At 66.6% G+C, this 20,404-nt stretch overlaps 12 protein-coding genes across 12 annotated transcripts; 6 read left to right on the forward strand and 6 right to left on the reverse strand.

Annotated features, from left to right (window-relative positions):
* Nucleotides 1–178: 178 nt before the first annotated feature.
* Nucleotides 179–2,123, forward strand: MICPUCDRAFT_1995 (uncharacterized protein; the record flags this gene model as incomplete). Its single annotated transcript, XM_003060220.1, has 5 exons — nucleotides 179–385; nucleotides 610–779; nucleotides 976–1,338; nucleotides 1,445–1,454; nucleotides 1,542–2,123. Coding segments are annotated over 5 exons (1,332 nt in total), but the record flags the coding sequence as incomplete, so codon positions are not given.
* A 241-nt stretch (nucleotides 2,124–2,364) lies between these two features.
* On the reverse strand, nucleotides 2,365–2,559 carry MICPUCDRAFT_59874 (uncharacterized protein; the record flags this gene model as incomplete). The annotated part of the gene is made up of 1 exon (XM_003060509.1): nucleotides 2,365–2,559. The coding sequence occupies one exon, from the start codon at nucleotides 2,557–2,559 to the stop codon at nucleotides 2,365–2,367; it is 195 nt and encodes a 64-aa protein (XP_003060555.1).
* A 117-nt stretch (nucleotides 2,560–2,676) lies between these two features.
* Nucleotides 2,677–4,772, reverse strand: MICPUCDRAFT_59875 (uncharacterized protein; the record flags this gene model as incomplete). The annotated part of the gene is made up of 2 exons (XM_003060510.1): nucleotides 2,677–3,744; nucleotides 3,975–4,772. 2 exons carry the CDS (start codon nucleotides 4,770–4,772, stop codon nucleotides 2,677–2,679), a joined length of 1,866 nt encoding a protein of 621 aa, XP_003060556.1.
* Nucleotides 4,773–6,252: 1,480 nt separating this feature from the next.
* MICPUCDRAFT_18879 (uncharacterized protein) lies at nucleotides 6,253–7,236 on the forward strand (the record flags this gene model as incomplete). Its single annotated transcript, XM_003060221.1, has 1 exon — nucleotides 6,253–7,236. The coding sequence occupies one exon, from the start codon at nucleotides 6,253–6,255 to the stop codon at nucleotides 7,234–7,236; it is 984 nt and encodes a 327-aa protein (XP_003060267.1).
* A 271-nt stretch (nucleotides 7,237–7,507) lies between these two features.
* On the reverse strand, nucleotides 7,508–10,265 carry MICPUCDRAFT_59877 (uncharacterized protein; the record flags this gene model as incomplete). Its single annotated transcript, XM_003060511.1, has 4 exons — nucleotides 7,508–7,904; nucleotides 8,072–8,517; nucleotides 8,710–9,320; nucleotides 9,668–10,265. 4 exons carry the CDS (start codon nucleotides 10,263–10,265, stop codon nucleotides 7,508–7,510), a joined length of 2,052 nt encoding a protein of 683 aa, XP_003060557.1.
* A 267-nt stretch (nucleotides 10,266–10,532) lies between these two features.
* On the forward strand, nucleotides 10,533–13,785 carry MICPUCDRAFT_59878 (uncharacterized protein). The gene is made up of 5 exons (XM_003060222.1): nucleotides 10,533–10,600; nucleotides 10,809–10,885; nucleotides 11,225–11,339; nucleotides 11,558–11,950; nucleotides 12,137–13,785. The coding sequence occupies exons 1-5, from the start codon at nucleotides 10,598–10,600 to the stop codon at nucleotides 13,628–13,630; spliced, it is 2,082 nt and encodes a 693-aa protein (XP_003060268.1). The 5' UTR covers nucleotides 10,533–10,597; the 3' UTR covers nucleotides 13,631–13,785.
* Nucleotide 13,786: 1 nt separating this feature from the next.
* MICPUCDRAFT_59879 (uncharacterized protein) lies at nucleotides 13,787–14,722 on the reverse strand (the record flags this gene model as incomplete). Its single annotated transcript, XM_003060512.1, has 1 exon — nucleotides 13,787–14,722. The coding sequence occupies one exon, from the start codon at nucleotides 14,720–14,722 to the stop codon at nucleotides 13,787–13,789; it is 936 nt and encodes a 311-aa protein (XP_003060558.1).
* A 272-nt stretch (nucleotides 14,723–14,994) lies between these two features.
* On the forward strand, nucleotides 14,995–16,238 carry MICPUCDRAFT_37521 (uncharacterized protein). The gene is made up of 3 exons (XM_003060223.1): nucleotides 14,995–15,357; nucleotides 15,582–15,810; nucleotides 15,979–16,238. Exons 1-3 carry the CDS (start codon nucleotides 15,007–15,009, stop codon nucleotides 16,164–16,166), a joined length of 768 nt encoding a protein of 255 aa, XP_003060269.1. The 5' UTR covers nucleotides 14,995–15,006; the 3' UTR covers nucleotides 16,167–16,238.
* Nucleotides 16,239–16,351: 113 nt separating this feature from the next.
* Nucleotides 16,352–17,729, forward strand: DVR (3,8-divinyl protochlorophyllide a 8-vinyl reductase; the record flags this gene model as incomplete). Its single annotated transcript, XM_003060224.1, has 2 exons — nucleotides 16,352–16,978; nucleotides 17,112–17,729. The coding sequence occupies 2 exons, from the start codon at nucleotides 16,352–16,354 to the stop codon at nucleotides 17,727–17,729; spliced, it is 1,245 nt and encodes a 414-aa protein (XP_003060270.1).
* Nucleotides 17,730–18,326: 597 nt separating this feature from the next.
* Nucleotides 18,327–18,737, reverse strand: MICPUCDRAFT_11332 (uncharacterized protein; the record flags this gene model as incomplete). The annotated part of the gene is made up of 1 exon (XM_003060513.1): nucleotides 18,327–18,737. A coding segment is annotated over one exon (411 nt), but the record flags the coding sequence as incomplete, so codon positions are not given.
* A 394-nt stretch (nucleotides 18,738–19,131) lies between these two features.
* Nucleotides 19,132–19,599, forward strand: MICPUCDRAFT_59883 (uncharacterized protein; the record flags this gene model as incomplete). Its single annotated transcript, XM_003060225.1, has 1 exon — nucleotides 19,132–19,599. The coding sequence occupies one exon, from the start codon at nucleotides 19,132–19,134 to the stop codon at nucleotides 19,597–19,599; it is 468 nt and encodes a 155-aa protein (XP_003060271.1).
* Nucleotides 19,600–19,801: 202 nt separating this feature from the next.
* MICPUCDRAFT_59884 (uncharacterized protein) lies at nucleotides 19,802–20,338 on the reverse strand (the record flags this gene model as incomplete). Its single annotated transcript, XM_003060514.1, has 1 exon — nucleotides 19,802–20,338. The coding sequence occupies one exon, from the start codon at nucleotides 20,336–20,338 to the stop codon at nucleotides 19,802–19,804; it is 537 nt and encodes a 178-aa protein (XP_003060560.1).
* Nucleotides 20,339–20,404: the final 66 nt, after the last annotated feature.

The following is a 20,404-nucleotide window of genomic DNA, read 5'->3' on the forward strand; positions in this document are numbered from 1 at the left end:
CGCCTCCGAGCGAACGGGTTCACGGCGCGTCCCCTCGATCGACGCGCGCGGGATCCCGTCGCCCCGAACGACGACGATTGGATCGGATGGATCTCCGGTTGGATGTCAAATCCTGACGCGACCTCCCCCCTCCCCTCCCCCGTCCCGTCCGCGTCGTCGTCGCCGTCGTCATCAGGAAATCAACGAGCGCGACGCGTGGAGCCTCGAGCCGGGGGGGAAGTACTTCTTCACGCGGAATATGTCCGCGGTGTGCGCGTTCGCGGTCGGCGGCGCGTACGCCCCAGGCTCCGGGTTCATCGTCATCGGCGCGCACACGGACTCGCCGTGCCCCAAGCTGAAGCCGCAGACGAAGTTGACGAGCGCGGACTTCCTTCAGGCGCGTTCTGTCTGTTGCTATCACACTGGTCCCCATACGACCGCGTTGGCGTGATGACCGCCGTTCCTTAAGGACTTTCTCTCCCGGCGCGCGCATCTCTCCGCCCAGGGTCCCTCGCTTTCGATCCCCGACCGAGACGCCTTTTGACTCCGACTGATGACTGACTGACGACGCCTTTCGACTCCACCCCGACGTACGTCGCTTCGCTTCGCCTCGCGCGGAACGACCCTCAGGTCCGGACGCAAAACTACGGCGGCGGGCTGTGGTACACGTGGTTCGATCGCGACCTGGGCGTCGCCGGGCGCGTGCTGGTGCGCGAGAAGGGCGGCGCCGCGCGGCACGCGGTCGTCAAAGTGGACCGACCCGTGATGCGCATCCCTTCGCTCGCGATCCACCTCGACCGGTGCGTCCTCCTCACACTGGTCCCCATACGACCGCGTTCGCGTGGTGAACGCCGATCCTTAAGGACTTTCTCTCCCGGCGTGTATTTATCTCCGCCCAGGGTCCCTCGCTTTCAATCCCGACGCGCCTCGACGCCTTTCGACTCCGACTGACTGACGACGCCTTTGAACTCCGCCCCGACGTTCGCGATGAAATAGGTCCCTGAACGAGGGGTTCAAGGTGAACTTCCAGAGCCACATGGCGCCGGTGATCGCGAGCGCGGTCGAGGAGGCGTTAGGACACGGCGGCGGCGGCGCGACGGTTGACGATTCATCTTCCCCCGCGGCGAAGAAGGCGAAGGGCGAAAAGCACCACCCGGTTCTCCTCGACCTCCTGGCGGACGAGCTCGAGTGCGACGCGGACGACATCCTGGACTTCGAGCTGCAGCTGTGCGACGTCCAGCCGTCCGCGATCGGCGGCGCGCGAAAAGAGTTCATATTCTCCGGCCGCCTCGACAACCTCGTCTCGTGCTTCGCGTCGCTCCGAGCGTTGATCGACGCCAGCGGCGACGCGAAATCGTCGTCGCTGCGAACTGAGGCGCGTTCTATACACTGGTCCCCATACGACCGCGTTGGCGTGGTGAACGCCGATCCTTAAGGACTTTGCCCGTCGTCTCTCTCCGCCCAGGGTCCCTCGCGTTCAATCCCCACCCTCGACGCCTTTCAACGCCAACTGACGCCTTTGAACACCACCCCGACGTTCGCTCGTACGGAACGACCCTCAGATGGGCGTGCGGATGATGGTGCACTACGACCACGAGGAGGTCGGCAGCGACAGCGCGCAGGGCGCGGGGTCGTCCATGACCGAGGACGCGATGCGTCGCATCACGACGTCGCTCTCCGCGGGAATGGCAGCGGGCCCCGGTGAAGAAGGCGTGGAGGAACGCGCGCGTCGAAAATCCTTCGTCGTCTCCGCGGATATGGCGCACGCGGTGCACCCCAACTACGCGGACAAGCACGAACCCGGGCACAAGCCAAAGTTCGGCGCGGGCGTCGTCGTGAAGCACAACGCGAACCAGCGGTACGCCACCGACGCCGTGAGCTCGTACTTGTTCAAAGAGATCGGCGAGAGGGCCGGGCTGCCCGTGCAAGAGTTTGTCGTTCGCAGCGACCTCGGGTGCGGATCCACGATCGGCCCGACGCTGTCCACGAACACCGGGATACGAACCGTGGACGTCGGCGCCGCGCAGCTGAGCATGCACAGCGTCCGCGAGATGTGCGGCGCGAAAGACGTGGAGCACGCGGTGAAGCACTTCACCGCGGTGTACGAGGGGTTCACGGCGTTGGACGCGACGCTGATGGTGGACGGCGCGATCGGGAATCAGTGCCGGCCGTGCGGGCACCCCGCGGAGGCGTGAGCGAGCGGCGGCGGCGCGCGGCGGCGGGCGGACGCGCGAGGAAACGGCGGCTGGGCGGGCGTTGCGTTGTTTTTCTGTAGTAGAACGCGCGCGACGTGCGCGCGCGCGACGACGACGGCTCGATGAGGTTCACGCGCCGCGCGCTCGGGCACTCTCGACGCGGGCGCGCGATTCGTCGCCGCGATGTCTGTCACCGCGCCGCCGCCGCGCCGCCGCCGCCGCGGAGGCACGCGAAACACCCACCGCCGCCGCCGCTACGCTTTTCTCCCACGTCCAACACTATCACGCTGATGTCGTCCGGCGCGAGCCCGCCGTACTCACGCCGTCGACGCGCCGCGGCGCACAGCTTCGACGCCGCCGCGCCGACGTCAGCCGTCCTCGCCATCTTTTTCAACGCGAATGTCGGGGTGGAGTTCAAAGGCGTCAGACGGAGTTGAAAGGCGTCGCGGGCGGGGATCGAAACCGAGGGGTGATGGGCGGAGAGACGCGCCGGGAAAAGTCCTTAAGAAACGGCGTTCACCACGCCGACGGGGTCGTATGGGAACCAGTGTGAGGAGAACGAACGCGCCTTTTTCATCGCCGCCGCCGACGCGAAGCAATCCCACACCCCGTCCGACGCGACGACGATCCGCGCGCCCTTCCCGCTCGGTATCCGCACGTTGTTGATCTCCGGCGCAGAGACGCACGCGCGCGCGGCGCCGCGGTCGCCGATGCTCCGCGACACCCCGTGCGAGTCCCCGGAGGACGAGAAGACGCGTTCTCTCGACAGCGACTTCCCGGCGGCGTCGACGTAACACCCCACGAAGGACATCTGCGTCCCCGCGCCGTGCGCGCCGTGCTTGCCGCTCCGGCTGCGGTCGAACGCGGGGTGCGCGTGCGCGGGGAGCGCGGCCGCGACGTCGCGCGCTTCTCCCTCCTCCTCTTCCTCTTCCTCTTCCTGCGAAGCGTCGTTCAGCTCGTCCGGGAATCGCTCCGCGCGCCGTAAAAACGTCGTGAGCGACGTCCGCGGCGTCTCGCTCGGCGTCGTCGCGCCGCGCTCGCTCTCGCCCTCTCGCTCGATCACCTCGAGCGACGGCGTGCTCGCGCTCGCGCGCATCTCCGCGAGGACGACGTCCGTGATCTCGACCGCGCTCGCCCGCCGCGTTTGCGTTTGCGCGCGCGTTCGCGCCCGCGTCGTCGTCGTCGGCGGCTCGTCGACGATCTCACCGGCGCTGTCTTGCCGTCGAAATGATTTCGATTTCTCGTCCGTCTCCTCCTTCTCTTCTCTATTCGCTTCGAACGACGCGAACAGATCCCTGTGCCCGATCTTCACCTCCACCGCGGGCATCCCCCGCGTCCCCGCTCGCGTACTCGCCTCCGGGCTCGGCGAGTACGCGTGCGAGCGTCCGTACGAATCGTCGCCCGCGATGCGTCGGTAGTGCGACTCTATGCGCCGCTGCTCCGACTCATCCTCGGGCTTGTGGTCTCTGGTCAGGTCGAGGATACGCGCGAGATCGTGATCGCGCGCGATGACTGCCCTGGAGTCCCCGCACCACGCGATCTTGACGCACACGTCCCCGTCGGCGTTTTTCTGAGAAGCGATGATATCGGGGTGGAGTTGAAAGGCGTCAGGCGGAGTTGAAAGGCGTCGAGGTCGGGGATTGAACACAAGGGGTGGGAGGAGAGATGCGCCGGGCAAAGTCCTTAAGAAACGGCGTTCACAACGCGGACGCGGTCGTATGGGGACTAGTGTGAGGAGAACGAACGCGCCTTCGCGAAGAGCAGCGCCGCGGTGGTGCCGCTGGGATGATCCGCCTTCACCTCCTCGTCCACGCGCGCGAACGCGCGGACGACGGCGTCGTCGAACCCGCGATGGAACCCGTGCTTGTCGAGGAACTCTGGCGCGAGGAGCGCGTCGCGGTCGCGCGCGAACCTGGTGTGGCTCGGCGCGGAGAAGAAGGCCTCCTCGATGGCGGGCACGAGCTGGTCGACGCAGAACTGGGGGTCCATGGATTCCATGCGAGCGAACGATGTCCGGGTGGAGTTGAAAGGCGTCGGTTGGCGTCGAAAGGCGTCGAGGCGCGTCGGGATTGAAAGCGAGGGACCCTGGGCGGAGAGATGCGCCGGGAAGAAAAGTCTCAAGGAACGGCGTTCACCCCGCCGACGCGGCGCGGTCGTATGGGGACCAGCGTGAGACGGGATAGAACGCGCCTGACCCGCGTACTTTCCGCCGTGCGAGTCGTAGAGCTGCACGACCGCGTCGCACAGCCCCGGGATCGCGCCGGAGACGTGCACGCGGTCCTCGTTCTTCCGGCAGGGCCACTGCGCCGCGGCGTACCTGACGGCGGAGGAGGAGAGGAGGGGGAGGGGCGGGGCGCGTCGGTCGGGAGCGAGGACGGGATGGTCGTTCTTAGACCACTGGCGACCTTTGGCGGATCTTAGAGTTCGGTGGCGACCTTTGGCGGATCTTAGAGTTCGGGAGGTCGTTCGTAGCACGTCGACGGCGTCGCACCTCGCGCCGACGTCTTCGAAGGACCCGCGCTCGACGACGCTCGCGCGCGTCGCGCCGTTCGCGCGCGGCGGCGCGGCGGTCCCGCACGCGAGCGCGGGGTCGTCCATCTCGGCGCGGTGGACGCGCGCGAAGAGCAAATGGTGTCATCACCTTCGTATGATACATCCCGCACCAAAACGCGTGACACGTTTCGACGCGAGACATCCGGTCGCATCATCAGAACTTCAACGGTTTTCCAGCTGATAGCTGAGGTCGGTTTTCCTGCGGTTCGCATTTTTTTTTCAAAGAAAAACTCGACGTCTTCTTCACTGCTCTGAAGTTCAGAGACGAGGGGCGCGAGACGAGGGGCGGCGCGTCGTCTCGTCGTGATGACCGACGAGGCCGCGCTCATCGCGCGGATGCAGGTGCTCGGCGGCGCCGCGGTGCGTCCCGGGCTCGCTCTCTCTCTCTCTTCTCCTCGCTTCCCGTCTTCTCTCCTCGTCCGATCTCGTCTCGCGTCGTCGTCGTCGTCGTCGAACGCCGCGCAGCTGTCGAGATCGTCCCTCCTGACGTCCCCCCCCCGCGCTCTCTCTCGCCGTCCACCCCACCCCGCGACGACTCGACTAGCAATCCGCGAAGGACGCGGGGAAGTACGCCGAGGCGGAGGAAAAGTTCGCGGAGCTCAAGTCGCTGCTCGAGAGCAACTGCGCGACCGGCAGCGCGGAGGATCGCGCGGTGCTGCGAAGCGTCATCGACGAGTGCGACGGCAACCTCGCGAGCGTCCGCGCGATGATGAAGACGACCGCGATCGCGGCCGCGAAGGCGGCGGCGCCGAACGCCGCCGACGCGCGCGCGACCGCGCCGCCGCCGAACGCGACCGCGAAGCGAGGGTTGGAGACGACGACGACGACGACGACGAGGGACTGGGAGAAAAACTGGGCACCCCCCGCCGCGGCGCCGCCGCCGCCGCCGCCGCCGACGGCGACGGCGAAGGCGCCGAAGCACGACTGGGGCGCGAGCGCGCGAAACCGCGTCGTCAGGGAAGACCCGGAGAACGACTCCCCGAGCGACGGCGAGGACCAAGTCCGGTACCCGAACCCGCTCGCGTGGAACAAACCAGGAGAGAGAAGAGGCGGCGACGACACAGCTGGCGCCGGCGGCGGGAGAGGCGGGAGAGGCGGGAGAGGCGGCGGGCGAGGCAAGGGCGCCGCCGCGCGTATGAAGTCGCCGACGGCGGCCGAGCGTCGCGCCGCGGCTCGCGACGCGGCGCGCGACGCGGCCGCGCGCGCGGGCGGCGGCGGCGCCGCGAGCTTCGTCAGCGCGGGGGACCGCCTGGACGCGGAAAACGCGAGGAAAGGGTTGCCGCCGCGCGAGAAGCGAACGTCCGCGGGAGGAGGCGGCGGCGGAACAGGCGGCAACGGGTTCGTGCCGCCCTACGTTCGCAAGGCGCTCAACGGCTCGGGCGGCGGCGGCGGCGGCGCGGGGGGGCAGAGACAGAAGGGGGGTTCGAACGGCGACGAGAGAGACGCGGACGCGCCGCCGTTTTCCGACGCGGTCATGGCGCGGATATCCCCCGCCGGGGAACCGATCCCGGAGAGCCTTCTCAAGATGGACAAGGACATCGTCGAGCGCGTCGTGTCCGAAATTCTGGAAACCCCCGCGACGATCGCGTGGGACGACATCGCCGGGTTGAAGCACGCCAAGGCGGCGGTGCAAGAGCTCGCGGTGTGGCCGCTCATGAAACCCGAGCTGTTTCGCGGCGCGCGCGCGGTGCCGAGAGGCCTCTTACTCTTCGGTCCTCCCGGCACCGGCAAGACGCTCATCGGCCGCGCGGTGGCGTCGCAGTGCGGCGCGACGTTTTTCAGCATATCCGCGTCGTCGCTGACGTCGAAGTGGATCGGCGAGGGCGAGAAGATGGTCCGAGCGCTGTTCGCCGTCGCCGCCGCGTGCGAGCCCGCGGTGATCTTCGTCGACGAGATCGACTCGCTTCTCAGCGCGCGTAAATCCGAGGGCGAGCACGAGAGCTCGCGGCGGATGAAGACGGAATTTTTAGTGCAGATGGACGGCCTCGGCGGCGACGAGGGAAGACTGCTTCTCATCGGCGCGACGAACCGCCCGCAGGAGCTCGACGACGGCGCGCGAAGACGCTTGGCGAAGCAGCTGTACATTCCGCTGCCGTGCGAGGACGCGCGGCGCGCGATCGTCGAGAACATCCTCGGCGCGGACGCGAGCGTCCGACACTCTCTGTCCGACAGCGATCTGGACGTGATCACGAAGAAGACGGACGGGTACTCCGGGAGCGACATGCGGCATCTCGTGCAGGAGGCTGCGCGCGCGCCGCTCAGGGAACTGTTCAGCGCGAGCGGCGGCGGCGGCGGCGGCGGCGGCGGCGGCGGCGGCGGCGCAGCGGGGGACGTCCTGTCCCCGACCGCGATGCGACCGATCCAGCTCGTCGACTTCAAGCGCGCGGCGAAGCAGGTGCGTCCGAGCGTCACGAAGGCGGACATCGACTTTCACGAGGAGTGGAACCGGAAGCACGGCGCGATGAGTGGGACGGGGGACGACGACGACGACGACGACGACGACTGGTGACGTTGGCTCGTTCATTGTTTTCTGCAGTGGCGGCGGCGGCGGACGACGAAGACGACGGAGGAAGCTCTGAGAGCGGAGACGATAGACGACGACGTCGTCGTCGTCGTCGACGACGACGTCGATGACGGCGCGACGAGCGCGAGAACGAACGAAACGAAACGAAACCTCGATGCTAGCTACTCGCGTTCTTTCATTCCAACGTTCCAACGTGATGCATATCATAAGGTACCGCCCTTCGTCGCTCTCCTCGCTGCGCGCGGCGTCGCTCGCTTCACTTCGGCGGCACCGCCTTGATCGCGCGTAATATCCCGACGACGACGTTCAACGAGTCCAAGTCCTCCAGATCGACGTACTCCTCCGGCGGCTCCTCCTTCGTCTTCGCCCACCGAAAGGCGTCCGCGAACGCCTCGACCGCGCCGTCTCTCTCGCACACGGGAAAGTGCCCGGACACGACGCGTCTCGCGTCTTTCCACTCGTCCCCGATTTCGAACGCCCACTCGGCGACGCGTCCGCGAAAGAACTGAAACACGACCGCGTACACGATCGGGGACACGACGAACTTGTTCTTCAGACCGTCGAACGACGCGTACGGGTTCAGAATGTTCTTCGCGTCCGGAGCGATGAACAGCGAGAACAGCGCCATCCGCCGCCACCCGATCTCGACGCACCTGTGCGTCGGGGTGGAGTTCAAAGGCGTCAGATGGAGTTGAAAGGCATCGCGGGCGGGGATTGAACGCAAGGGATGGGCGGAGAGAGACGACGGGCGAAGTCCTTAAGGATCGGCGTTCACCACGCGAACGGGGTCGTATGGGGACCAGTGTGATATAGAACGCACCCGTCCGCGTCGACGTCTCTGTCGCCGCCGGCGCCCGGGAGATTCCGCCCGCCTCGGTAGTCACCGAACCGAAGAAGCCTCATCGTGAACCCGTCCTCCGCGCCGAGGTCCACGAGAGCGTCGCGCGGGATCACGTCCGGGGGCGCGTCGTCGACGTACACCGCCGCGTCGGTGACGAGGACAGACGCGGTGTCTCGGTGATAAAACGCCGCCTCCGCGTAGGTGTAACAACCCCAAAACAACGACGGAAGGACTAACAGCTTCGTCTCGATCTCGTCCGCCCACGGCATCGTCGCGTCCGCGTCCGACGCGAGCTCGCCCGTCGGGAAGATGCCGAAAAACTCGCTCGGGAGGTTCACCGGGAAGGAAAACTGCCCGGGCGAGATCCACACTTCGGCGCGCGGAAACTTGCGCGAAAACGGCCCGCAAAACACCTTGTGCTCGTACTGAGGGCCGAGGGTCCGCGCGAAGCGACGAATGTCGGGGTGGAGTTCAGGGGTGCGTCAGTCTGAGTTGAAAGGCGTCGAGGCGCGTCGGGATCGAAAGCGAGGGGGGGTGGGCGGAGAGAAACGCCCGCCGGGAGAGAAAGTCCTTAAGAAGGAACGGCGTTCATCACGCCGACGCGGTCGTATGGGGACCAGCGTGATAACAACAGAACGCGCCTGCGTCGTCGCCAACACGACGTACTTCACGTCGCCGCCGGTCCGCGCTCTGATCGCCTCGACCGCCTCGACGCACTCCCTCGTCGGCGCGATCGGATCGTGGATCCACAGATCGCCGTTCCGCAGCTTCACGACGGTCATTCGCACGTTAGTGGAGACGCCCAGGTTGAGTCCGATGCCTTGCTCTTGCTCGAACGCCCACACCTCGCCGGGGACGAGCTCTTTTACGGTCGTGACGCGCGAGAACAGCGGCGTGAGCGGGAACGGGAACCCGGTGACGTTGACATACCGGCGGTCCTCCTCCAAGTTCGCGGACTTCGCCGTGGCGACGACAACGGACGACGACGACGACGACGACGACGACGACGACGACGACGACGACGACGACGACGACGACGACGACGACGACGACGACGACGACGACGACGACGACGACGACGACGACGACGACGACGACGACGACGACGACGACGACGACGACGACGACGACGACGACGACGACGACGATCGGCTCGTTTTTAAATCAATCCGCGGATTCTTCGCGGCACCCCCGACCTCGCCGTCGTCCCCGGCCGGGTTGCCGACGCCTCACTCGTCCTTCTCATCGGCCCCCGCGTTGGTCCCACCGCCGTCGCCGCCGCCGCTCGGTCGCGCCTGGTCGACGTCCGGCGCGAAGCTCTCCGTCTCCGGGCCGGTGTTGCTGCTCAGCAGCGCCGACGTCGGCGACAACCCCGCGGCGACGGCGTTTTTCCGTGCCGCGCTGATGATGAGGGTCGAGGGTCCACGCCGGGGTGGAGTTGAAAGGCGTCAGGGGTGGAGTTGAAAGGCGTCGAGGTGTGTCGGGATTGAAACCGAGGGACCCTGGGCGGAGAGAGACGACAGCAAAAGTCCTTAAGGATCGGCGTTCACCACGCCGACGGGGTCGTATGGGGACCAGTGTGTGATGGACATAGAACGCGCCTCAGCCGCGCGGCTTTCTCCTCCGCGAGGTCCGTCCCTCGCGCGACGTACGCCGCGCTCTTCGCTAAGATGAGCTCCTCGACCGCGGCGTCCAGGTCTTTCGACGGCGTCGGCGGCTTGAACAGCCCGCCCTGCTTGAACGGCGTCTCGAAGTAGTCGATCATCCCCGCCTTGACCCTCGCCGCGATTACCTCGGCGCCACCCTCGGGCCACGACACGTTGCCGTCGTCGTCGCGATCGAGCGCGTAGTTGACGACGTTGATGACGACGGAGAGGAACAGCGCGTTCGCGCAGAAGAGGAAGACGACCGGGTCGTAGTCGTCGCGCAGCGCGACCTGCGCGATGAGCGAGATCTCCGACGACGACGCGCGCGTCGCGATCGCGATCCGCGACGACGACGACGACGACGACGACGACGGGAGAGGGAGGACGCGACGACGCGACGACGCGCGTTTCGGCGGCGCCGCGCGGACGACGCGCGGGGAGGAGGAGGACGCGGACGACGAAGAGGACGCGCCGGCGGCGGCGCGGACGCGCGCGGTGAGCGGCGCGATGGCGGCCGTGGAGGCCATGGCGCGCGGACGACGAGGAGCGCGCGCGAGCGAGTGTGGCTGAGGACGGACGACGACGGTTCGACGACGTCGCGCCAGCTGGACGGCTGGAGCTGATGAGGGCGATCCACGCAAAAAAACATTCATCGGTCAGTTGAAAGGGGAAGCGATCAAATGTTGAAACCGTTCATCGCACACAGTTTCGGACCGCGCTCGGAAACAAACCCTCTCTCTGCTCATCATCGTTTTTGCGGCGGCGGCTCCCCCTCGCGCTCGCCCTTTCCGCCGAGCACGGAGCGCGAGGACGCAGGGTTCGAACGCCCTCCCCCGCGCGTCGTCGTTTGGCGAGCAACATGGTCGCCGCGGGGTTAGAGGCGATTCCCGCCAACCTTCCCAAGGGCGAGGCGCGTTCCCCCCCCCCCCCCCACCCGCGCGCTCGACCCTACCGCGCGGAAGAGGAGGAGAAATCTTTCTTTCCTCCCTCTCTCTTCTCCTCTCTCCTCGGCCGTCGTCGTCCTCCGCGCCTCGAATCATCGCGCTGACGCGCCGCGCTTCTTCTCGCAGGATGGCTACGTCGAGTGGGACAAGGTCGACGTCGCGAAGATCGCGCTCCCGCCCGGGGACGACATGGGCGTCGTCAGGTGCGCGGAGAGAAGACCCCGCGCGATCCCGCGCGATCTCCTCCCGGCGATCGATCGACCCGCGCGCGCGCTCCTTGTTTTCTTTCGTCGTCGTCGCCCTCGCGCGTCCGCGATCGGATCCGCGTCGCGCCGCGGATCGATCGCGCGCGTGCCGGACGCGCGACCGACCGACGACGCGGCGCGACCGACGCGGCGCGACCGACGCCGCTCGCCGCGTCCGATCGCGGCGGCGCCTTCGCGCGCCCCGCCGCCGTTCGCGCGCCCCGCCCTCGAACCCTCGATCGATCTTCTCTGACGTGATCGATTTTGATTTCTCCCTCCTCTTCCCCTCTTCCGCAGCGACGACGACGACGTGAACGTCGAGGAGGTGAAGATGGACTCCGGGTTCGGGTCCGTCGTCGTCGTGGACAACCTCCCGAAGGTTCCGAAGGCGAAGCACGAGAAGCTCGCGACGGTGCTGAAGAAGATCTTCGGTCAGGCGCGTTCTCCTCACACTGGTTCCCATACGACCGCGTTCGCGTGGTGAACGCCGATCCTTAAGGACTTTATCTCCCGGCGCATCTCTCCGCCCACGCCTCGCATTCAACACCCGCCCTCGACGCCTTTCAACCTCGCTTCTGACGCCTTTGAACTCCACCCCGACATTCGCTCATATGGGCAATTACCCTTCAGATCGGCACGGTCGCGGAGGGCGGGCTGCACATGCCCGCGGACGCGGACGGCGTCACGAAAGGCTTCGCGTTCGTGGAGTTCTTAAACTCGCAAGAGGCGGACGCCGCGCGCCAACAGACGGACGGGTACAAGCTCGACAAGGCGCACGTGTTCAAGGTGTCGCGGTTCGACGACTTCGCCAAGTACGACGCGGTGCCGGATCAGTACGAAGAGCCCAAGCCTAAGCCGTACGTCGCGCGAGAAAACACGCAGGACTACATGCTCGACGCGCGCGGGCGCGACCAGTACGCGATACGCTTCGGGGACGAGACGGAGATTCACTGGAACGACGCGCAGAAGAAGGAGCCGGTGGAGGTGTACAAGCGGAGCTTCTGGACGGAGTCGTACGTGCAGGTAGGAGTCGCGTCACACTGGTCCCCATACGACCGCGTTCCTCGCGTGGTGAACGCCGATCCTTAAGGACTTTCTCTCCCGGCGCATCTCTCCGCCCAGGGTCCCTCGCTTTCAATCCCGACACACCTCGACGCATTTCAACTCCATTTGACGCCTTTCAACTCCACCCCGACGTACGCAACGCAGTGGTCGCCGAGAGGGAACTTTTTGGCGACGGTGCATCGGCAGGGCGTCGCGCTGTGGGGCGGCGCGTCGTGGCAGCGGTACCAAAAGTTTTCGCACAACGGCGTGCAGTTCATCGAGTTCTCGCCGTGCGAGAGGTACCTCGCGAGCGGGTCCACGCACGAGGGCGGGGGCGACACCTCCGTGGTGGTTAACTTTTTCGACACGCGCTCGGGCGCCAAGCTTCGAAACTTTCAAGGCCCCATCAGCGATTTCGTCGTCCACGCGGCGGGGTCCAGAGGCGGGCTCACGTGGCCCGTCTTCAAGTGGGCGGGCCCGTCCCCCGAGGGCGCGTTCTTCGCGCGCATGGGGAACAACGCGGTGTCCGTGTACTCCGCGCCGGACATGTCGCTGCTCGGGAAGAAGTCCATCAAGCTCGAGGGCGTGATCGACTTTTGCTGGTCCCCCGCGGATCCGATCCTCTCCGTGTTTCAGCCCGAGCGCGGCGGCGGGAACGAGCCCGCGCGCGTCGCGCTCATCTCCATCCCGAGCAAGAAGGAGATCCGAAGCAAGAACCTCTTCAGCGTCTCCGACGTCAAGATGTTCTGGCAGCAGAGCGGCGATTACTTCGCGATGAAGGTGGACAGACACACCAAGTCGAAAAAGTCGACGTACAGCGGGTTCGAGCTGTTCCGCGTGAAAGAGCCTGATTGCCCCATGGAGGTTCTCGAGCTCCCGGACAAGAACGAGAAGATCGTCGCGTTCGCGTGGGAGCCCAAGGGCCATCGGTTCGCGGTCATCCACGGCGACGGCGCGAGGCCCAACGTCTCGTTTTACACCATGATCGACGACGCCTCCGCGATCAATAAGGTTAAGCTCATCGGCACGCTGAAGAACAAGACCGCGAACCACCTCTTCTGGTCGCCGCAGGGCAAGACGATCGTCCTCGCGGGCCTGAAGACGATGAACGGCCAGTTTGAGTTCTTCAACGTCGACGAGATGGAGACGATGGCGAGCGCGGAGCACTTCATGGCGACGGACGTCGAGTGGGACCCGACTGGGCGATACGTCGCAACCGCGGTGACGTCCGTGCATCAGATGGAGAACGGTTTTCACGTGTGGACGTTCAACGGTCGACAGCTGTATAAGCACGGGCGCGAGCGGTTCTACCAGTTTCTGTGGCGTCCGCGCGCGCCGTCGCTTCTGCCGCCGGAGAAGGAGGCGGAGATCGCGAAGAATCTGAAAAAGTACAGCAAAAAGTTTGAAGAGCTCGACGACAGCATCCGAAGCGAGCAAGACTCGCACCTCGCCGCGGAGAAGCGCGCGGTCATGGACGAGTGGAAGCGCTGGAAGCAGGCGAAGACGGAGATGCTCGAGAGCGAAGAGCACAGGGCGAAGATTCGGAAGATCATGACCGCGAGGTATCCGAACTGGAGAGAGGGCGGCGGCGAGGACGTCGTGGAGACGAAGGTGGACATGGAGGAGATCATCGAGGTCGTCGAGGAGCCGCTGCGGTGATCGATCGACATCGATCGATCATCGATCGACATCGATCGATCGATCGCGGTCGATCGTGGTCGATCGAATCGATCGAATCGATCGACGCGCGACGAGGATGCCATTCTTCTGTGATTCTGTGGATTTGTAAACGATGCGCTTGCGCCGTGCCGACTCCTACCGCCGCGACGGGACGACGCACCATCCGTCTTCGTCCGGCTCCGCGGCTTTTCTTCGCGCCTCCGCCGCAGCCGCGCGCGCGCCCTCGTCGCGCATGCTAAACCCGCCCAGCCCCTCCGCGAGATCGTCCGCATCCATCTCCATCTCCTCGCCGCTTCCGCCGCCGTCGCCGCCGCCGCCGCCGCCCGTCGCCGCCGCGCCCGCTGTCCACCGTCGGTCCTCCTCTATCCGCTTACACCGCTCCAGATGCTCGCGCGGCAGCGGTCGAGCGCAGACTTCCCTCGCGACGGCGTAGTCCCCCTGCGCGACGCGCTCGTACATCTCGCACGCCACCTTCGCCACCTCCCGCGGGCTCCCGTCCTCGCACTGGACGTTGAAGTCGTCGCCTAAGGGTCGTTCCATACAAAGCGATGTCGGGGTGGAGTTGAAAGGCGTCAGAAGCGGAGTTGAAAGGCGTCGATGGCGGGGATTGAACGCAAGGGATGGGCGGAGAGACACGCCGGGCAAAGTCCTTAAGGATCGGCGTTCACCACGCGAACGGGGTCGTATGGGGACCAGTGTATAGAACGCGCCTAAGATCTCGATCAGGAGCTCCTCGAGGTCTTCCGCGTATTTGCCCCCCTTCCGTCGCAGGAACCAGTCCGCGAGCTCGTCGCACGCCGCGTCGCCCTTCTGCGCGCTCTCCGCGCCGCCCCACTCGTTCAGGATCGCGAGCTGGAGCGCGGTCCATCGCGCGAGGAGCCCGGCGAGGCCCTCGCGGAACGCCGGCGCGTGCTCCTCGGGCATGACGACGGCGTCGCGCATGAGCATCGCTCGCGCTTCGGCGGCGGACGTCGGGATCGCGTTCGCGGGGCCGGAGACGCCGACGCGGTGGCCGCTGCGCAGGCGCATCTCGTCGCACGTCCCGACCTTCGTGCCCAGTCTCGTGATCATCTCGGGAAGAGGAGCCGCGCGGCGCGGGCGGTCGTCGAGAGTGGCGGCGGAGACGAGAAATAACGAGACGTCTACGCTGGACTGCTGTAACGAATGCGAGTCAGGTGCGATCGTTTTTCACCCACCGCTTGGTTTCAACATTTGATCGCTTTGCCTTTCAACTGACCGATGATTTTTTCGCACACAGCGTCAGTCGAGCTCGGTCGGACGCGGACGCGGCTCCAGATTTCGAGTCACCATCGCCCCCGCGCCCTCCGCACTCCCGCCCCCCGCCGACGCGCGCGATGGGCGAGCAAGCGAAGCCGCTGCTGCCGTTCCTCCAGCGCGGTGACGAATTGCAGCGCGCGGACCCCAAGGTGGCGTACTACTGCCGCATGTTCGCGTGCGAGGAGGGCATGAGGACGTCTGATAAGACTCCGGAGATGCGCGAGCTCCTGTCGCTCCTCGTGCTGCAGCTCGAGAAGACGAAACCTTCCGCGGGGCTCCAGGGCGCGGAGGAGGACGAGGCGTACGTCGAGAACTTCGCGCTGCGTCTGTTCGCGAAGGCGGACAAGCTCGACCGCGGGGGGCGACGCGACGCGAAGACGGCGAAGCTGTTTTACGTCGCGTCGATCGTGATCGAGACGCTGAGGCAGGCGCGTTCTGTCTGTGGCCCCGCGACACTGGTCCCCATACGACCCCGTCCGCGTTGTGAACGCCGATCCTTAAGGCCTCTTCTTCCCGGCGCGTCTCTCCGCGCGCGCCTCGCTCACGATCCCGACGCGCCGCCGCGACGCCTTTCGACTCCGTCTGACCCGACGCCCTCGAACTCCGCCCCGACTTTCATTCGTCGCGTCGCGTCGCGCGGGACGACCCGCAGTTCGACGTGAGCAACGGCGCGAAGCACGAGCTCAGCGACGAGATGGCGGGGAAGCAGCGATACGCGGCGTGGCGCGCGGGGGAGCTCGCGAAGGCGAACCGAGAGGGGAGGACCGCGGCGCCGCCGCCGGAAGAGGGGGAGGACGAGAGCGCGAGCGCCGCGAGGACGACGGGCGGCGGCGGCACAGCCGGCGGCGGCGGCGGTACAGCTGGCGGCGGCGGAGAGGAAGCGACGACGACGACGCCCTCCGCGCCGCCGCCGCCGCCGCCGTCGGCACCCACTTCGGCACCCCCTTCGGCACCCCCATCCGCCGCCGCGGTGGGTCCTCGCCCGCCGCCGCCCGCGAGCCGCCCGCGGCCGCCGCCGCCGGCGCCGCCGGCGGCTGTCGCGACGACGACGACGACGACGACGACGACGACGCAGGCGTTCGCGGACGGCGTCTCCGCCGCGCACGTCGCGGACGCGCAGAAGCACGCCAAGTACGCGGTCAGCGCGCTCGGGTTCGAGGACGTCCCGACCGCGATCGATAACTTGAACAAAGCGCTCGCGCTGCTCACGGGCGTGCGAGGGTTGCGAGAGCCGTGACGACGAAGCGTTTGGGATTCGAGGAGATCGAATGAGTAGTTTTCGTTGTAGTACACGCGCGCGATAGCCAGCGAACTGTTTGCTCGTACGCGCACAGCCGGGACGTCTCGCGGCCCAAGATCTCTCGATCTTTATCTCCCAACGCCAAGTGGCACGCGCACTCGACGATCGCGCGCCGCCCCCCCATGGCCGCCTCCGCGATGTCCGCCCGCGCGCACGTCGCCCCCGCCGCGTCCTCGCTGAACGCCGCCCGCCGCGGCCGCGCGTCCTCGACCGCGCCGGCGCGCCGCGCGCGCCGCGTCTCGACGACGCCGCGAGCGTCGATCGCCGATCTCCCGAAAGATAACGCGAGCGTCAAGGTCCTCGTCGTCGGCGGCACGGGATACATCGGCAAGTTCGTCGTCCGCGAGCTGTGCGCGCAGGGCTACGACGTCACCGCGTTCGTGCGCGAGAAGTCCGGGATCGGCGGCAAGTCTGGGAAGGAGGACGCGCGGCGCACGTTCCCGGACGCGACCGTGAAGTTTGGCTCCGTGAGCGACGTCGCGTCCATCCGCGGCGACGCCTTCGGCGACGCCGACGGCGCGTTCGACGTCGTCGTCTCCTGCCTCGCGTCGCGCACGGGCGGGATCAAAGACTCGTGGGACGTGGACTACCAGGCGACGAAGAACGTCCTGGACGTCGCGCGCGAGAAGGGCGCGAAGCACTTCGTGCTCCTCTCCGCCATCTGCGTCCAGAAGCCGTTGCTGACGTTCCAAAAGGCGCGTTCGTATTCACACCGGTCCCCGTACGACCGCGTCGGCGTGGTGAACGCCGTTCCTTAAGGACTTTCTCTCCCGGCGTGTATTTCTCTCCGCCCAGGCTCCCTCGCTCACAATCCCGACACACCTCGACGCCTTTCAACTCCCAAGTCTGACGCCTTTGAACTCCGCCCCGACGTTCCAAAAGGCCAAGCTCAAGTTCGAGGAAGAGCTCGCGGCGGCGTCCTCGGAGATCTCGCACTCGATCGTGCGCCCGACCGCGTTCTTCAAGTCGCTCGCGGGGCAGGTGGAGTCCGTGCAGAAGGGCGGGCCGTACGTCATGTTCGGCGACGGACAGCTGGCGTCGTGCAAGCCCATCTCGGAACGCGACCTCGCGAAGTACATGGCGGAGTGCATCCGCGACCCGAAGCTCGAGAACAAGATCTTGCCCATCGGCGGTCCCGGCGAGGCGATGAGCGCGCTGCAGCAGGGCACGATGCTCTTCGAGATCTTAGGCATGGAGCCCAAGTTTATCAAGGTCCCGATCGAGGTCATGGACGGCGTGATCAAGGTCCTGGATACCTTCGCGGGGTTCTTCTCCAACATGCGAGACGCCGCGGAGTTTGGCAAGATCGGACGGTACTACGCCGCGGAGTCCATGCTCGTGTTGGACGACGAGAAGAGCGACGCGGAGAAGGACGAGTGGGTGTACGACGCGTCGAAGACGCCGTCGTACGGCACGGACACGTTGGGGGACTTTTTCAAGAAGGTGAGCGTGGAGGGACTCGCGGGGCAGGAGCTCGGCGATCAGGCGGTGTTCAAGTGATGAGTCCGACGTCGTCTGGTACAGGTATCTGGTCTGTCTCTCGCGAGTTCGAGAACAAACTACAGTACGTCGCGACGGACGGACAGACGGACGGGGTGTTGTACTACGCGTGGCGAGTTGTTATTAACGTAACGTGAGTCAAGCCGCCTCGACTTCCTTCTGCTCGCCGCCGTCGAACGTCGTTCGACCGCCGCCTTCGCCCCCGCCGCCTTCGCCCCCGCCGCCTTCGCCCCCGCCGCCTTCGCCCCCGCCGCCTTCGCCGCCGCCGCCGCCGCCCCGTGCCCCCTTGCCCCCCCCGCCGCCTCCCGCGCCTCTCTGCTCTCTCTCGAGCTCCAACGCCAGCGCCTCGATCCTCGCCGTCAACCCGGTCGTCATGTGCGCCTCCTGCGCGGCGAGATAACGATCGTGCGCCTCCATCATGAACGTAAACGCCGCCGCCGCCGCGTCGCGCCCCGTCACCGTCATCTCCAAAAACGCCTCCTCCGAGAAGACCCCCCGCGTCAGCGTCGTCAGCACCTCCGCCTCCGCCTCGGGCGCCGCCATCGCCGGCAGCAGCCCGCCGTCGCCGTTCTCGTTGCCGACGCCTTCGCCGCGGAAGTTGTATGCCATCGTCGCGGTCGCCGTCGCCGCGGTTTCCTCGTCCTCGGTCGGGTCGACGACGACGCCGACGCCGGGAAGCACCGCGAGCGACGACGCGCACAGCACGCCCGTGACGTCCACGGACGCGTCGATCAACGCCGCGCACGCGGCGTTCAGGAGGATCGCGTCGATGCCGCCGTCGCTCGAGACGGTCTGCAAGACGACGCGGATCCCGCACCGCGGATGCGCGGCCGTCTTCACGACGTGCTCGAGCGCGCGTCGGATCGTGACCTCGCGCTCTTTGTCCGCGGAGGACGGCGCGCCGGACGCCGGGCGGACGACGACCTCGATGACGAGCTTGTCCGTGTCTTGCTTCCCCGCGCGAATCTCCATCGGGCCGTACACCGCGGCGTACACCACGGAACGGTCTGCGGGGACGGGGAAGGGGAGAGACGGCGAGAGACGAGGGCGAGGGCGAGCGTCAGGATCGATCGGACGATTCGATTACTCGTTCGTTCGTTCGACGGCGAGAAGGCTGGCGCGGCGCGGCCGGCGGCGAGGACGCGCCTTGCTCCCATCGCGCGCTGCCCGTCGCGCGCTCGAGGCAGTCGCGCTCCATGTGCATCTGCCGCATCATCGCGGGCGTGCGCCCATCGGTGCGGACCGCGATGTCGCTCAGCATCGCGACGTTCGCGCGGCGACCGACTGCGCCGGGCATATGATTCCGGACGATCTCGTCGTCGTCGTCGTGAGTCTCGAGATTTTTTTGATGGCGTGACGATCGCGTCGCGTCGCGCGCCTCGACCCCACTCCCTCGCGCACGATGCACGCCGCGACGACCTCTTCCGTCGGCGTCGGCCTCTCCTCGAGGACGCCGTCCGCGCGCGCGCTCGCGCCGCGCCGCGTCGCGTCCGCGACGACGACGACGAAGACGACGACGACGAAGACGACGATCGCGCTGTTCGGAGCGAAGAAGACGTCGACGACGAAGACGTCTCCTAATAAGAATAAGAAGACGTCTCCGCCGAAGAAGAAGACTCCGTCGTCCTCCTCCGTCAAGAACGCCGGCGTGAACCTCATCAACCCGAAGCCGCTGTACGCGAAAGGCGAGGAGCCGTGGTACATCGACAAGGAGACCGGGAAGGCGCCGGGGTACCTTCAGGTCGCGGTCTTCATGGCGAGCCAGCTGTTCGTGGGCGTCGTGATGCAGCCGTTCGCGCTGTGGTACGACCAGCTGTTCTCGCCGTTCCTGAGGAACGGCCAGACGTTGCCCACGGACTTCATAAACTGACGAATGAATCGCGTAGGTACTGTAGGCTCTCGTATATATTTCTAGCGACAGATGTTTTATTATTCATTCCGCACCTGCTCTTCTTCTATCGCGTCGGTCGCGTCGCGTCGCGCGTCATCGTCGTCGTTATCGGAACTTCGAGCTCGCCTCGCGCTCCAGCGGCGGCAGCCCCCCCGGCGGCGCGCGCACCGGCGTCGTCGGGCTAACGGCCGGGGATGAGGGTGTCGATGTTCATCTCCGTCCCGGGATGCCCCGCCCCGCCGCCGCCGCTCTTCTTCGGTCCTCCGTCGATGCTCTGCAACCCTTGCAGCACCCTCACGCCTAAATCCTCGCCTGCGGCGGCCGCCGCCGCCGTCTTCTTCTTCTTCTCTTCGAGCTCGACGTCGCCGTCCTGATGCGCCTTCCCACCGCCGCCGCTCCCCCCACCACTCCCGCCGACGAACATCCCCGCGGCGCCCTTGAGCCCTTCGAACACGTTCTCGCGGTTCCTCTCCCCGTAGTTGATCACGTCCAAGTAGACGTCGCGGAGGTCGAACATGTCCTTCACGTTTTCGAACATGGACACGCGTCGCGGCGTCGACGACGACCTTTCGCGTCCTCCTCTGAGACCGAGATACGAATCGTCGTCGTCGTCGTCGTCGTCGTGACTGCTTCGCTTCTCGTACTCGCTCGTGGGGAACGCGTACGCGTGCGCGATCGCGGCGAAGAACATCTCGACGCAGATGAGAAACTCTTGCATCCCCGTCGCGACGTCCGCGGCATCGTAATCCGCCGCGTCTGGCGGGGATCCTCAGAGTCGACCGCA

Source organism: Micromonas pusilla (assembly GCF_000151265.4).
Source record: "Micromonas pusilla CCMP1545 genomic scaffold MICPUCscaffold_8, whole genome shotgun sequence".
NCBI classification, from domain to species: Eukaryota; Viridiplantae; Chlorophyta; class Mamiellophyceae; order Mamiellales; family Mamiellaceae; genus Micromonas; species Micromonas pusilla.

What these genes read in the sequence shown, in the direction of transcription:
- MICPUCDRAFT_59878 (XM_003060222.1), top strand. An exon ending in GACGACATGGGCGTCGTCAG is followed by an intron (nt 10,886 to 11,224) that starts GTGCGCGGAGAG and finishes CCTCTTCCGCAG; the next exon opens with CGACGACGACGACGTGAACG. An exon ending in AGCACGAGAAGCTCGCGACG is followed by an intron (nt 11,340 to 11,557) that starts GTGCTGAAGAAG and finishes ATTACCCTTCAG; the next exon opens with ATCGGCACGGTCGCGGAGGG.
- MICPUCDRAFT_37521 (XM_003060223.1), top strand. Translation starts at nt 15,007, where the DNA reads ATGGGCGAGCAAGCGAAGCCGCTGCTGCCGTTCCTCCAGCGCGGTGAC. An exon ending in TGATCGAGACGCTGAGGCAG is followed by an intron (nt 15,358 to 15,581) that starts GCGCGTTCTGTC and finishes GACGACCCGCAG; the next exon opens with TTCGACGTGAGCAACGGCGC. An exon ending in TGGCGGCGGCGGAGAGGAAG is followed by an intron (nt 15,811 to 15,978) that starts CGACGACGACGA and finishes TCGCGACGACGA; the next exon opens with CGACGACGACGACGACGACG.